Below are 16,708 nucleotides of genomic sequence, written 5' to 3'. Positions count from 1 at the left end.
TTATTATTATTCATGACTACGAATACCAATATGCACGGAAACAGTGTCTAACATGCTCATTGTGCAATGATCAGCCTAGGTATATATCAAATTGTCCTGTAACTGATACTGAAAGGTCTTGTAATGCTCTTACTCCCACTGTTACCAAAAAGTGCTATGTATTTTTTCAATCTTCTAATTGAAATGTAAAACTATTGCTGGTAACCACTTCTAAAATGTGAGCATGTGCTGCTTTCCTCACTGTGGATTTGACAAAACAAATATTTAAAGACATAACTTAGAGCTATGGAAGAAAAAAAAGATTGGCCATGTTAAAAAGAAGTTGGACATTTCAGGGATGAACTGATTGATTAATTCAGAAAATCCTCAGGTCAACAGTCTAAGACAAGAAAGAGCAATTTACATCCATAATTACCCTTTGAAACCATTGTAATCCTGAAGTCATATAAAATACAGCACATCAGTTTATACTTTTATCAAGTTCATCTTATCTGCATGATCAGATGTCCTGATCTGAGACACTTTACTGAGGCAAGTTTAACTTTAATGGTCTTATCTCGAGTTATCAGACCATAAAAATGGATATGACATTCAAGTCAAATCACGCACAGCGGCTCTTTGCAGTCTAATTTAAATTTTAGAGTGACAATCATTGTCTCTCAGGAGTATTCATATCACCTCATTGTCAGGACACGTAGCCTTTGTCCCTTTCTTATCACGTCTATAAAAAGGACTTCCAGGAGGATCCGAGGAACATCCAGCCAATCGACTGTGAACCGGTAAGTCAGGAGCACAAAGAGAATTTAATAAATTACATTTTAAAGTTTAACGTGTTCAATTGTCAATGTTTACATTTGATTTAACTAGTGCTTGTTTAAATGTTTTGTGTATTGAACTCCACCTGGGGAATGATTGCAAAATGTCTTTTTACCCGAGTTTTACAATAAAGATAATTCTTCTGAATACATGTTTTGTTATGTGCGGAATATACAGACTTTATATGGTTAACTATAGTTGGCAACTATAATGCAAAATTCATAAAACACAATTATTTTTTAATTGTTTCAGCTCTGTGGAATAGGCTCAGCGGACACAACATGGCTCGTCTAACAATCTTAGCTGGTAAGTTTTATTATTTCAATTTTGTGTTCATTTAAAGACCGTGATTGTGTACAGAAAATGTTTGAAAAATAAAACCTTTATTTTCTCCTTTTAGGGCTGTCCCTTTTGATGTGTCTCCAGTTGGGTATGTATTTATTATTAAACTCATATAACTTTATAATACATGTACATTCAGAGGTGGGAGAAGTACTTATCTTATACTTGAGTTAAAGAAGTACCAGACTGTAGGAATACTCTGTTACAAGTAAAAGTCCTGCATTCAAAATGTTACTCAAGTAAAAGTACAGAAATATTAGCATCAAAATATACTTAAAGTACCAAAAGTAAAAGTACTCATTATGCAGATTGTCCTGTTTCAGATTCATATATATTAAATGTTTTGATTATTTGATTTGATTATTGAATTATTCATGCATTAAAGTGTTATCAAAACTGGTGAAGGTGCAGCTGGATTTAATTCTTTGTATGCTGCAGGGTAGCTTGTGAATGTCCTTTCAGGTTTAAATAAAGTTAATTTAAGGGTTGATTATATTTCACACTATTAACCCAAATCTGTAACTAAAGGCACAAAGTACATGTAGTGGAGTAAAAGTTACATAAAATGGAAATACTCAAGTAAAGTACAAGTATTTCCAAAATGCATTTAAGTTCAATACTTGAGCGAATGTACTCAGTTACTTCCCACCTCTGTGTACATTGCTTCTAAATAACTTGTTCTAAATATAATCTCCTCTCTTTAATAGTGTCTTCAACCAAACTGGTGTGCTACTTCACCAACTGGTCCCAGTATAGACCAGGTGTCGGCAAATATTTGCCCGCCAATGTGGACCCCAACCTCTGCACACACTTGATCTACGCATTTTCAATCATCAACCCTTCCAACGAGCTGGCCCCCTATGAGTGGAATGATGATGTTCTCTACAAATCCTTCAATGAGCTGAAGAACACGTGAGTTATTACTGCAGGACCAGTAATACCTGCAGTCTTATCAGCTGTTATTTAACAACAGCTGATCACATCGGCAGGGGGGTGGAAGTTACATGGTTTAGTGTGACTGGTTAAGTCAGGGGGGTCAAACTCAATTTCATCACGGGCCACATTCGTATTTTGGTTGCACTCAAAGGGCCGGTTGTAACTTTAAGACTATATACAAATACATATAAACATATTTAATATATATAAAACAATGTATTATATTACATTATTGCCTCTACATTGAATTATTATCAGATAGGGTAATAACTTAATAATTAACTACGTCTGAAAGCAGAGGTCTGGGGCAAATAATTGCAAGTCTCTTCAGTGAGAATGTCACAAAATGATTTAAAAAGAAAAGCCAATTTCTGAAGAAAAAAAAAAGTAACATTTTGAGGGAAAAAAATCTAAATCTGAGAAAAAGTGAAATTCTAAGAAAAAAGACATATTTAAAAAAAAAAAAAAAAAAAGACAAATTCTGAGAAAAAAGTCAAATGTGAGATGCATTGTGGGACATGTAGTTTATGGGCAACATTTTTCTGAAGTAGAATGTAACCGATAATAAACATATTATATTCTTTGCAAGCTCTTATGGGGCCACAGAAAATGAAGTCGCGGGCCGGATTTGGCCCCCGGGCCTTGAGTTTGACACCCCTGGGTTAAGTGGTCTCCATATGAGGAAATTGTCAAAGACTAATAAACGGTTAGATGTATTGCAGTAGTGAAACTTTAACTGAATGGACAGAAAGTAACAAGAAACACCTACAAACAAAAGAAGATAACAAAATAAAAATTGGCAATAATAAATATAAATACTAAAAGCAAAGAAAGGGTTTTAAGGAGAAACTTGTAGCAAGTGAAGTATGAGATCATGAGTAAAAGGCATATTCCTGTACATGCACTTTTACATGTAATGCACATTGGGTTGTGTGAAATTATCATGGGCATTGTTTCATGTAATGAAGTATTTGTACATATAAAGAGTGCTTCTTTGAACTTATCAGCAAACGGAACGATCTTACTTCCTCTTTCACTCATACATTTTATCTTCATCTCTCACAGAAACCCTCGTCTGAAGACTCTGCTGGCTGTCGGCGGGTGGAACTTCGGATCAACACAGTGAGTTGTCGTAGCAACTTAAAATCAGCTGCTGTCTAGAGAAAATGATGAGTTAGGCAATTATGCAAAGAAACAAAATATCGATATGAAGTATTTTAAGATCTTCGTTTAAAGCTTGCAAGCATGACGACTCGTTCAGAGTGCGTCCTGTTCTGTGTGTGACAGCCACTCTTATAGGGACACATCAAAGATCCTTTACATGACAACACAATAACATGAGATCCAGGATGGTCGCCCTGTGGCAGTAGACAAAACTCACACCCTACAAAGAACAGTTGGGTGTCGCAGCTACTCCCCTCGAGCAAATGTCTTCCTTTGTCTTTCTGTATTAAGCTTTAATACCACAACTGCCATAACAGAGTCCACGAGGAATCACAAAGCTGTGAAACTGCTTTATCTCATATAATAAGAAGAACATCATGAACAGTGTTGCTATAAATTCTTTTACATTTACAGATTTACCATCATGGTTTCATCCAAGCCCAACCGCGAGAAATTCATCCAGTCTTCTATCAGATTTTTGAGACTGCATGGCTTCGATGGGCTGGATCTGGACTGGGAGTATCCCGGAGCACGAGGCAGCCCTCCAGAGGACAAGAAGAGGTTCACAGTCCTCTGCCAGGTCAGTATGGAAGACCTCCCATAGCAGCATTACTGAAATAATCCCACACAGAGGTGGAAGAACTACTCAGATCCTTGAGAATTTGTACTTGAGTTGAAGTACAAATTATATGGTCTGAAAATATCCATTACAAGTAAAAGTCCTGAATGCAACATGTTACTTAAAGTAGGACTACAGAATTGTTTTCAGCTCGATCAGCTTTCACAGTATTTTATTTGTATACAATATTAAATTATTCTGTTTTTATCACTAACAAATGCATTTTGGGAGATTTGAAGGTTGTAGTTTGGCAATATGGTGCCAATTTTAGATTTAGATTTTTTAAAACACTGCACATTAGTAGTACAGCTGTATTATATCACATTGTGCATATCAGGTACATGTCAAAAGTAACTAGTAACTATGAGTGTTTAAGTGGAGTTAACGTACAATATTTGCCTATTAAATGTAATGGGATAGAAGTATAAAGTAGCAGAAAATGGAAATACTCAAAGTAGAATTATGTCAAAAATAGTAATTAAGTATGGTATTTGAGTAAATGTACTTAGTTGCGTCCTGCGCTGATCCCGTAGAATGAAACATCAAAATAGCACCCTGATTCAAGATACTACAGCAATGTAATATTATATTGTACATTATCCTCAACTATTTAAATCTTGCTTTTAGGAATTACTCGCCGCCTATGAAAAGGAATCCACTGAAACCAGAAAGCCACGGTTGCTGCTCACAGCTGCAGTGGCTGCTGGGAAGGCAAACATCGACAATGGATATCAGATTGCTAAAGTTTCAAAGTGAGTTCCAGTGATGGCGAGTCATTTAGCTTCAAAGTTGAAACCAAATAAATGGTTTATTTGTTGTACTATGTGACATCATGCTTGTGTTACAGGTTTTTGGACTTTATAAATGTCATGGCTTATGACTTCCACGGAGCATGGGACCCGTTCACTGGTCACAACAGCCCTCTGTACCGTGGCTCTGCCGATCAGGGCGAAAACATCTACTACAATGTGGTGAGTAAACTCTTTGACAACATGGATGTGTCATCCTCACTAATCAGAAGCTGAATACTTATATGTCCTTGTCTTTTTACGATTAAAATGTTTTTGTCTCACAGGACTTTTCCATGAAATACTGGAGGGACCAAGGAGCACCTCTTGAAAAGCTCTTAATCGGTTTTACTACATATGGACGCACATTTCGCACAACACCAGCAGGTAACGGTGTTGGAGCGCCAGCCAGCGGAGCAGCCGCTGCCGGGCCCTACACCCGGGAAGCTGGGTTTTGGTCCAACTATGAGGTCAGTCAAAGTTCAATGAAGAACAACACTGAAACACAATTTCATGATTAAATGAACTCAGTGCAGATTTAATTAGTACAAGCCCTCGTGAATATATGTCTAAAAGCATGTGGAGGATGATTATTATCACTTCCTTCCTTTTCTACAGATCTGCACTTTCCTCAATGGAGCCACTGTCAAGTGGATTGATGATCAAATGGTGCCCTATGCCATCAAAGGAAATGAGTGGGTTGGGTACGAAAACAGAAGGAGCTATGAACTCAAGGTAATAAAAACATATCTTCCTCCACGTCTCGTTGAGATAATGAACAAGATAAAAGTAGCATACCACTCTACCACTACTCTCCAGCTATGCACAGCTGATGACAATGAGCACAGCACAGACAGATGTTAATGCCTTATATTGAGCTGGAGGTGGCACTGTAACTGGAAACTGTTTCTTTTGGCAAACATCCCCTCAAGACTGGAAACTTTTTGTTGGATTATTACAGGTTTCTTGCATTTTTGCTTTAGAGAAAAACACGACAAAGCAGATCAAGCTATAATTAACAGTAATCACAATTATCTCACCTCTGCAAGTCAATCTCTGCTCAGATACTAATATACAAGCAGGGTTACATTAAACAAGCTTTAATGGGGAAACAAGACAAAATTCAGTTAATCATCAAAATATCTCAGATACATTTTTTTTTCATTTTTCTTGCTAGACAATGCTAGACACATATATTGTAGTTCAAACATGTGGCTTCATCAATTAAACCCTATTCTGGCATAAGGTCTTGATAAACCTTTCAGGGCATACAATTGTGCAGGCAAATAATGATTGCTCACGTATCATTTTACCTTTTAACTGCTTTATTACAAAAATATTCTTCTCTTTGGAGGCAAGGTTATCTCAAATAATAGCCTCTGTGTTTTCTATTTATGTTTGAGGCTTCATGTGATCAGACACGTATTCACTCTATGAATAGAAATACAAATCATATAGTTTAAAATAACAACATTTGCATTTTAGACTGAAGAACTCTCTATAATTCATATTCCATAGGCAAAGTATGTAAAAGATAACAAGTTTGGAGGTGCCTTCATCTGGTCTCTGGACCTGGATGATTTTGCTGGACAGTTCTGTGGCGAGGGAAACTATCCTCTCATCAGCTATCTGCGCTCTCTTATGGATTCAGGTAAACAAATATCTCAACATTTTACCATCTCCTTAGGAAGTACAACCTTCCATAATGTCTTGAATTTAAATGTATTGTTTTTCTTCTTACTAGATTTCCCACCTCCAGTTCCTCAAACCACAATTGCACCAGAGATCGTTACAACCTATCCCGTCGTAGGAAACCAAACCATTTCTGCCACTGCTCCTACAACTCACACTTCCAAACCCACCACCACTCCCACCACCACAACTGCCACTTCTGGAAGTTTTTGTGCCGGGAAGCCCGACGGCCTCTACAGAAATGACAAGAAGCCCGGCACCTTCTATCAGTGCTTCCAGGGAAGAACATTCCTTCAGCAATGCCCAGCTAATCTCATTTTCAGTGAAAAATGTAACTGCTGCGACTGGCCTTAAATAAATATATGATGAATTAAACAGAAAGGCTTCATTTATTTGGTTAAATTTGTGTATACAAACCACAGACTGCACAACACTTTACTTGTTATGCTCACTGTGAAGGAGCAGGGTAAGCCCCATGGGAAAAAGGTTATACATCAAATGGGGGGTTTACCCTTTCATGTAGTGTTATAGGCTGAAATACCAAAGTTCATGCCAGAGCGAGTTCCTCTGAACACACTCCCCCCCCCCTTGCCTGAATCACTGAGTGAACTCCTTTGTTTTTCTTCCGTCACATTATTAAGTAACACTCGTGCTTCTATTGGCAAGTGCTCCAACACATTGAATGTGATGGGCTGAGGGCCGGATATCTCTAAGCGGTTACAAAGCTAACCAATCAGAGCAAAAGAGGAGCTGCAGCACAGGAAAGTATGAGAAAAATAAAGCACTTTTACACATTAAAGCATGTAAATATGTCACAGTAATAGCACACAATACAAATATGAACCTGACAATAAGCATAATGTGTCTTCTTTAAAGTATTTAAAGAGATAAAGATGGGTGAAAAATCAACAATTGACAAAAAGTTAACTAGTTAAATGAACTTTAAAACATTTTTAGTTTTCTTCTCATCAAAAGAAATTGCCTTACTCTCCAATTCCAATACGATGCTGCCCTAAGTTAATGGCAGGGGAAAGAAGACATGCCTCTTCTTTAGGTGTGGCTTTCCATTTATCCATGTGTATGTACCATAGACTGTATATATAAAGGTATGTACTTAGGCTGGTAGGATTCAGAATCATGGACTGTATTTACTATATATCGCTTTATTCAGTCTTTACGGCTCTTCAAAGCCCTTCAAAGTCAGCATTCACCCATTCACACACATTCTTAAAGAGGGTGCTGGGGCTTGTAGTGTCTGAGTGTCTTATTTTGTGATATCAAATTAAATATCATAACGTTTAATATGCCTGGTGAAAGCTTTGGCTGGTAGTAACAGCTGCGACAAATAGCATATTAGGTATTTATTTGAAGTAAATGCTCTCCAAATAATATGGAAACCAATTTGTTGACATGATTATCTTACCATTTCAGTCTTTCTACTGTATTGAGCATTGAGACACAGAATTGGCTTTTAAACGCCTCTCTGTTTGTACAAAGGAAGATTATTTTTCCAACAGGAAACTGAATGTTAAGCCCCATTCCTCCACGGGCAGGGGAAAAATCACAACATCTGCAAGAAACAGCGTCTGAGCCTCTGAGGGCTTCTTAACATTTAAAAACCTATTAATGTGTCATACCCACTTAACGGGAAGAAACTCAACTATCAGACAATATTAACCATTTTTAGCAAAACGAAACATAAGGGTAATAACAAAGGCTCTGAATTAGCCCTGAGCGAAAAAATGCTAACACACTTAGCACAGAACTCACGTTGCCTTACCCAGAGCTCTCAAGTCTCATGCAATTGGCGTGAGACACACGCATTTCACTCCATTCACACGCTCACACGCCACACCTTGTATTTCTCACGCAGAGATTTTCTCACCCAGAGATTTATTTCCAGGGTACCGCCCAACAAGTTGCGCCGCAATTTGTAAACAAACTAGGCTTGTTGTTTTCTGATCAAAAGTTGTCTTCAATGGCATTAAAACGATAAAAACGCTGCTGAAGGTTAATCCATAGGTTAATCCAATGTGTCTGTGTCACTTTGAAATGATTACTGATAATCCATCAGCAATAAATCTAGTTTTCAGTTTTTAGATTTCAGAGCGTAAAATAGGTTTCGCTTTGGGCAAACTGCGTGCGCATAGCTCTCATTTCGCAATGGTAACTTGTATGTGTACACAGTATGTGGAAATTCCCCTTCGATTCTCTAACGGTTCAAAAGAGATGTCAATCATCAAAGTCGACCAATGGGTTCCAGAGACACGGCAAATACACCCATTTCTACCCAAATGACCCCAGAGGTGTAAACCTCTCTAAAAAGATAAAATGTGACTTGTTTGCATCAATCTTGATACAGGGTACTTATATGTTATAGTTTGGATTCCTAAAGCTTTTAGTCTACTATCCCATCATTCAAGGGTGGTTTTCACTATAAGTAATGGTTTATTTTTGGACGGACACTATAATTTACATTTTTTTACTATGTTCAATCTGAATTTACTTTAAAACAAAAAAAATATGATTAATTTACCCGTTTTAGAAGTGAAGTTATTGTAATTTGTTCTGGGAATGTCATTTTCGAGCCTAAGGCCTGAAAAACAGGCTTGGGGCTTGTGAAGGACCAGGGTACGCAAAAATCAGGAATGCAGGTTGAGGTGCAAAAATAAGGATTTTATTTACCCAATATATGTAAAGTTTTAAGATTGGTAATAAAATAAATTATAAACAAAAAGGTGTAGATATAAACAGAGACAATCGAGCATTTAACACATAAACAAAACCTCACAAAAATAGGTGACATCCTGTGTGCTCTTCTGCCCAAGAGCAACTCACATACCCCCCCTCATCTCCACACTGCGGGAATGTATAGCACTACTGGCCAGTCCATTGTTGTGTGCAGGGGGAAGAGGCTCTAAAAACGCTTAAATGGAGTGGCCTCTTTAAACACCCCTCAGGGTTTGAGAGGAACGGCGTAGTCCAATTAGCTGACACATCTATAAAGGCAGGTGTTTTCCAGGTGAGCTGTAAAACACTGACAATAGGATTACACACAACACAATTAACAATAGATATTTTAAACGAGATTGCGTGCACTCAATCTAGCAAAATAAAGCTGTTTCAAATCAATGTGTCTGTGTATGTCTGATGTAAACAAAAGCATAACCTTTAAGATGTGTGTTCGTTTGTGAGGCTTGTAGCCCTCACAGGTTAAGAAGTTGTGTCACTATTGACTAACATCTCTGTTCTGCGTTCCACAATGGTTAAGACAAAGCAAAGACAAAGCGTGGGATGCTTTGAACAATGAGAGAAATTGTTTCCATTGTAAGTGAGATGCTTATCTGCAGCTGAAGGATATTGATAGACCACAAAAGATCACCCACAGGTTCCTGGTTTGGCATGGGACAAATGACCTTAAACAGCTTCTCTTATTTGACATGTATGACGCAACAGCGTAGAGTCTAAAGTTGGGACATACTCTTAGTAAATTCCTTCCTGGTTGATGATTATCACTGTTTGTGTAGTTTTTCAGGAGGAAATAAAAGCTGCTCAGTGCTCAGTATTCTGAAAGAGCTCATCCAAGCACAACCATGAATCGGCTGATTCTGATTGCAGGTAAGGCCCTACGAAAAGCATGATATATTTTTTACTCTTTTACCTAATATTCACTGACTATTTTTGCTTTGAAGGTCTGTGTCTTTCTCTGGGCAGTTTGGGTGAGTTCACATTTGATATTAATACTGAACATATTTGGTAGCAACTTAACAAAGTGTACTTGTTGAATGTGAAGTATTAATGAATCTCCAATATTAACGAAACAATATAGTCTCCTCTTCCAGACTGGTGTGTTATTTCACCAACTGGTCCCAATATCGTCCCGGCCAAGGGAAGTTTATGCCTCAAAATGTTGATCCGAACCTGTGCACCCACCTGATTTACGCCTTTTCTGGTATAAACAATGCGAATGAGTTGGTCACCATCGAATGGAATGATGATCAACTCTATAAATCCTTTAATGGACACAAACAGAGGTCAGTTAAACAATGTATCATTTCCTTTTTTATCTCAGTGAAATGTTGCAGGCAACTAAATGTATATATTCTCACAGTAATCCAGACCTGAAGACACTCTTGGCACTCGGAGGCTGGAACTTTGGAACACAAAAGTGAGATATTTAGCAAAATACAATAGCTAAAGATCACTGTATTGCACTTCCTCAAAATTGTTTTATTTCCCTGAAACTTATACCCAGATTCACAACAATGGTGTCAACACAAGCTAACAGAAATGCATTCATCCAGTCTTCTATCAAACTACTGAGAACATATAGTTTTGATGGACTTGATTTGGACTGGGAATACCCCGGTGCAAGAGGAAGTCCCCCGGAGGACAAGCAGAGATTCACGCTTTTATGCAAGGTCAGATCAAAAATCACTGCTTTGGTGCACAAGTTGTGTTTATTATGAACCAAAATGGACTTTTCCATGATTTATGGTGTACAGGAACTTTTCGAGGCGTATCAGGCTGAGGGAACATCAACTGGCCGGAGGAGTTTAATGATCTCTGCTGCTGTGTCTGCTGGGAAAGGAACCACTGATGCTGGTTATGAAATCGCGGAGATTGCAAAGTACACCAACATGTGACTCAACACATTTTCCCCATCAAGCTTTCATCATGTTTTGGTTGACTTAATCTCACATGATTTTCACCAGGTACCTGGATTTTATTAATGTGATGACGTATGACTTCCACGGCACCTGGGAGAGTGTGACTGGACACAACAGCCCCTTGTACAAGGGATCCCATGAGACCGGGGACAACGTCTACTTAAATACTGTGAGTACAGAGAATCATATTTTATCTGCATCGCAAATGTAAAGACGTTATTCAATGTTAATGCATAATGTCTCTTAAAGTTTATTTATTCAATGCACATTTTCAATTTGCATTCAATTTAAAGCCACGCCCATGCCAGTGTACAATAAATGAAATACATAAGTATTGTAAAACAGATTTTAAACTTGGCTGAGGTGGACATGATGGCATTCATAAATCCAACAAAGCACAAAAGAAGAAAACATTGAAAAATAATAATTTACTCGTAGCATGTTTAGATAAACATCAGATCTGTGTTGAGTGATGAGGAGACTAATGTTCCTCATATCATTACAAGATATTTCCATTTCATTTAGCTTTGTTTAAGGTTTAACAATAGTCAAGTCATTGTCTTCTTCTACAATGGTTCATCTCAATGGGCCCAGCTTCTTCTAGTAAAAGTAGAAGATGGAAACGCCATTCATTTGCATTATCTGGCAGATTTCTGAACATTTCTGTTAAAACATTTGGTTGGAAACTTAGACTTCTGTCCATTTGTTTTTATACACATTTTAGGACTTTGCCATGAAATATTGGCGGGACAACGGCACACCTGTCGAAAAGCTAAATATGGGCTTTGCAACATATGGCAGGACATTTCATCTGTCTACTCAATCCAGTCAGGTTGGAGCGGCAGCGAGCGGTCCCGCTTCTGCTGGGGCTTTTACAAGAGAGGCCGGCATGTGGTCCTATTATGAGGTGAAACTGGAAACAATTACATAAATGTAACCCTCAGTCTTTGTTGTATTAGTAAGTCTATGTTAGTGATTACATTTAACCCTCTTTTCAGATTTGCACTTTTCTTAAAGGGGCCAGTGTTCAGATGATTGAGGACCAGAAAGTTCCATATGCCGTCAAACAGAGTGAGTGGGTTGGATATGACAACAAAGAAAGTTTTGCGACTAAGGTATTCTTTCTTTTCTACAAAAATATTTATACCAAATTTGTCTTTCCAGTAAACAAAAGTTCAATGTCTAGGTCTATACATTATTAAAGTGTTTCTGTGGCTATTTATTCAGGTCAGTTACTTAAAGGAAAACGGATTCGGAGGAGCTTTTGTCTGGGCTCTGGACTTAGATGACTTTAACGGGCAGTTCTGTGGACAGGGAAACTATCCCCTCATCAGCTCCCTCCGCTCTCTTATGGCCACAGGTAAGTAGAAACGATATATTGCAAGTGAAAATATGTTGACAGTTTATAACTTCTTATATTGTACTATTGTTTCTACAGATCCTTCTCCCGCTCCTACTGGAGAAACCACTCCAAATCCAGTGACTCCGTCTACAAACCCAAATAAGCCTCAGCCCACCACTCGTCCCACCCTCCGCCCCAGCCCTCATCCCAAACCAGATAATTTCTGTGCTACAAAGCCTGGGGGGGTTTATGCCAAACCTGATGCCCCAGGATCCTTCTACAACTGTGGCCACGGCGTCACCTGGATCATGGACTGCCCGGCTACTCTGGTCTTTAGGGACAGCTGCAAATGCTGTGGCTGGCCCTAACAGCTGGCACATTCATTTATTTTACAGAAGGTGAGATAGCTTTAGTGAAAATGAAAGTTCATTTTAAAATAGATTTCAGGTTCTTGTGAGACTATTCACTTTTTATTAAATTGAAGATCTACCGTAATTAATTCCCATTAATTACTTTTTTCTGTCTTAAAACAGCTGATTCAACCTTTTTCTAATAGATTAAACACACAATTGTTATCCTCAAAAATGACTTCTGGGTTTCTTTTCATTATACTGCAACATAAAATATAAATGTCTATAATAAATATGCGATTTCTTGGTACAGAGTGGGTTCCAGGTAGAGACGGTATGCAGGGCAGCCGAATTTACGATCTGATAGCTTTTTGGAGAGTCGGAGCTACAGCCCAGCTGATTGGGATGACAGCGGCTTTGTTCCTGACACCTGCACACCAGATCTCCCCCATGTATTCAAGCAGAGACACACAAACAGATACAGAGGGGGGGGGAGGGAGGAGGCTAGGCAGAGGGCCTGACAGGGCATCTGAAATGAATTTAAAGAAGATTTCTCCTTGCTTTTCCACCAGCTGGTGGCTCCCTAGGTCACCGCCCAGCTCAGTTTTGCATACATACTGACGTGGAACTAGTGGCCCTGTTTAAAATACCAAAGATTTTTTCCAACTTACACAGCAAACTGCTGCATAATTATGTAGATGTCACAGTAGCAATCAGTGACTAGGCTGTTGTTGTGGGAAGTTAACCTTTATAGTTGCACCCTCATTAAATGATGCCTGACATTAAAATCTGTCTTCACATACTTTTGTTCACAAGACAGGTTCAACAGAGTGTGTTTGTCATTTGTCTTGTCGCTTGCTTAGATGTCTTTGGTGCCCATAAGCTGTAATAAAGTAATGATTTAATTACATTGCAGGGGTGTGGCAACATACACTGGTGGCATTTTAGTTAAAAAACAATATGCCATACATTACATTACTTGGTTTGTCCTTAATCACACCCAGTGAGCAGAATGTCTTTACACGCATGTTTGTCCTCGTATCTTCCCAGCTGCACTTTAGGTCAGTTTTTCCTGTAATCCACACACACGCACAATGTAAACACTTGTTTAAGTGAAGGGAAAAAACAAAAAATACAATAGTCATTACACACCTAATGTGGAAACATGTGTTTTCTCTTAGTGTTCAAATCCACATTGTTTTATTATTCCGGGAGTACCAATTGATTGCTCTGATACTAATATTTTTTCTCATATTTGCTGGTAAGAGAAAGTTTAACAAGCACTCTTAGTATGAATACACATTTTCCTTTTATAGTTCACAAGTTGTATTTAGGGAAACAAAACTTTTCAATCTCATTATGGATTATAAACAACATTGGAAGATATTGCTTGTTTTAGATTTTGAATGGCTTTAAATACTTTGTTTTAGCCGTTCAAGTCTTTGATAACACCACCACTGATAGGTAAACCACACTATTCAACAGCACCTCAATTTCACCACTTCTGACGTAATTCTTCTTATAGTCTTTTTTGGTGGCGTCTTTTTAAAATTCTTGGGCATGTGCAAGAGTATTTCGACACGGCATAACACCTGCGCTTCTGTTTGAGGCGTAACCTAACGTCTGCAATTTAGTATCAAATTGAATTCATTATTCAGCCCATTTGGGTAAACAGCAGATTTGGATGTTCTTCTCAAATGTTTCTCTTGACAGAAAATCAAGAGTTAATAAAAGACACATTTAACAAAATCTTGCATGAGGCCAAGTATTGATCACACCTCGCCTTTCCCTTGACTGCAGTCCAGATTTGTCGTGCTCTAGCGCCAGGTATTATGTTGCAACACTCAGTGCAGCAGGTGCAGTGTTTAGAAAGTTAAATCCAACTCTAACTTTTGAATGCTTTCACACATGTTGATTTTGAAGCAACATTTACTTAATGTTTTCACTTCTTGTAAACTTTTCTCTAAATGCAATTTCTTGTATTCCTGGTGGTGGCACAATCTGCCACTTTAAACTAAATGAAATGTGAATTGTTGAAACTATAGTTGGCATGTCACTATATTTAATCTAATCTAGTCAAAGTGTCTTAAGCATGAATTCTTTTGAATAGCCGGAGCATCAATTGTTTGCATATAATATTCTTATTGTACACGTGTATGAGAAAAATATCCTATTTCCATTTGATTTACCTCGTCAGTGAACATTTTCCTGATGAGTTTATGGTCTCAATTGCTTTTTTGCAGTTTTTCTCAAAACAGTATAATGTTTATATTGTAATTTTGTTTTTGTAACCTATGTGCTTTAGAGCATGGCTACCTTGTCAATAACAGGCAGCTTCCACTTGGTGTTATCTAAACTATGCCGCAGAGCCAAAACTGTAATTAGTCCTGCTCCAACGCCTGTGGCTATTGCCAATTTGAATAATTACACCTTACTACTTAAAAAATACCTGCCACAAAAAAGCTTTGTTTCCTAGCGAAGCAGATGTTATCATAATCATTTGGGTAACTGCTGTTATTTGGCTTTTTGGAATTGTATTTGCTATTGTTGGTGAGCTCTTTATTTAAATGATTGGATTAAACAATTTGATCCCCCACAACCAGATAGAGTAACAGATATAGTAAAACATCACTACAAAAGGGCGCAAAGTAAGATAACAGCAGATCAATAGGAACTTTTCTTTTTTATCCTCAATATATTCAACATGCTAAAATGAACCTTTATGATAATCTGGTGATCCTAGTAACTTTACTAACTATAGTTTTATATCCCCATTCTTCTGAATTATCTTTGCAATACATTCAGTGTATCAGAGTAGAGAGAGAAATATCTCATTACCCTTGACAATTATAATCTATTCTCAAATTGTTGATATGTTATTGTAAAAACAATAATGGTTTTCTTCCATCTATCAACCTCTTCCTCCAGGCTTGTATGTTGCTGTCAAGGCCCAGATACACCGGCCAGTCACCTGAGAAGTCGCCGACGCCGACACCGACTGTTGCGTCGCCGGACTCTCCTGCGTATTTGCCGACTTCGCGCACTGGAACACACCGCAAATCCGAGCCGAGCACGTATGAGCTGTGTATGCGTGAGTGGCAATAACTCTCCTTACCAGCAGGCGGCGGTAGTGTGTATTCATCATTCAAAAGAGGCAACAACCGGAACAACCGGGAGACAGAGAAGAAGAACAGACTGTGATATAAACAAACAACAAATAGCGTTTTTCTTTCCATTTTCACTCTCGTCCATTGAAAACCTGAAAGAACAGGAGCTCTATAAACCGATGAGGTGAAATAGCCGTCCGTGTGTGTTCCATCTTCCATTTTAAATCATTTGTTTACCTCCCTCACTTCCGTTAACGCTTCTCATGCACTGATTCGCTAGCTGAACAGCCAATCAGTGTTATCCTTTTGTCCGACTTCTGGTGGTGTTCCCGACGCCGATTCAACATGTTGAATCGACAAGAAAAGGCGTCAGATCGGCAGAAAAGACCCGACGGTGCGGACACCACTCCGAATAGGGCGTGCCCACGCTCATGTTCGGCCCGACTCCCATTTACTGCCGATTTCGGGCCGGTGTATCTGGGCCTTAAGAGGGAGGCTGAAATTAGAGAGGAAAGAAAATTACGTTTTCAGATATCAATCTGAACAAGTGTACCCATCTGATCTTTGCCTTTTTTTACATTACATAACAACCCTGAGTTAGTCCTCCCCAGCAGTGTGAGTGACATACAGCATTGACAGTCCTTTATTTAATCAAAACCAAGTCATACAGTGCTTGCAATGTAAATAAACCCCTTCACCTTTTCCCAATGTTATTATGTTGTCCTCCAACTGTTCAGATCCTCCTCGATAATCTATACTCAATTACTCAATATCCCATAATGAAAAAGCGAGAAGAAGATTTTACGAAATCTTTGCAAGTTTACAAAAAAATAAGGAACTTAAATCACAATAGTATTAAACCCCTTTACTCAGTACCTACTT

At 38.3% G+C, this 16,708-nt stretch overlaps 1 protein-coding gene across 1 annotated transcript; it reads left to right on the top strand.

The window, feature by feature from the left end:
- Positions 1–639: 639 nt before the first annotated feature.
- Positions 640–12,737, top strand: LOC307034703 (putative chitinase 10; the record flags this gene model as incomplete). Its single annotated transcript, XM_079673574.1, has 24 exons — positions 640–779; positions 1,069–1,122; positions 1,217–1,246; positions 1,866–2,070; positions 3,160–3,216; positions 3,673–3,838; positions 4,505–4,629; positions 4,725–4,848; positions 4,953–5,135; positions 5,284–5,400; positions 6,184–6,316; positions 6,410–6,704; positions 6,817–6,823; positions 8,231–8,261; positions 10,050–10,076; positions 10,187–10,391; positions 10,469–10,525; positions 10,613–10,778; positions 10,863–10,987; positions 11,073–11,196; positions 11,752–11,934; positions 12,026–12,142; positions 12,255–12,387; positions 12,466–12,737. The coding sequence occupies exons 2-24, from the start codon at positions 1,098–1,100 to the stop codon at positions 12,735–12,737; spliced, it is 2,907 nt and encodes a 968-aa protein (XP_079529700.1). The 5' UTR covers positions 640–779; positions 1,069–1,097.
- Positions 12,738–16,708: the final 3,971 nt, after the last annotated feature.

The sequence above is a fragment of the Notothenia rossii genome (genome assembly GCF_949606895.1).
Source record: "Notothenia rossii genome assembly, chromosome: 4".
In the NCBI taxonomy this organism is placed as follows: Eukaryota; Metazoa; Chordata; class Actinopteri; order Perciformes; family Nototheniidae; genus Notothenia; species Notothenia rossii.
This window is presented reverse-complemented; position numbering and strand designations above follow the sequence as displayed.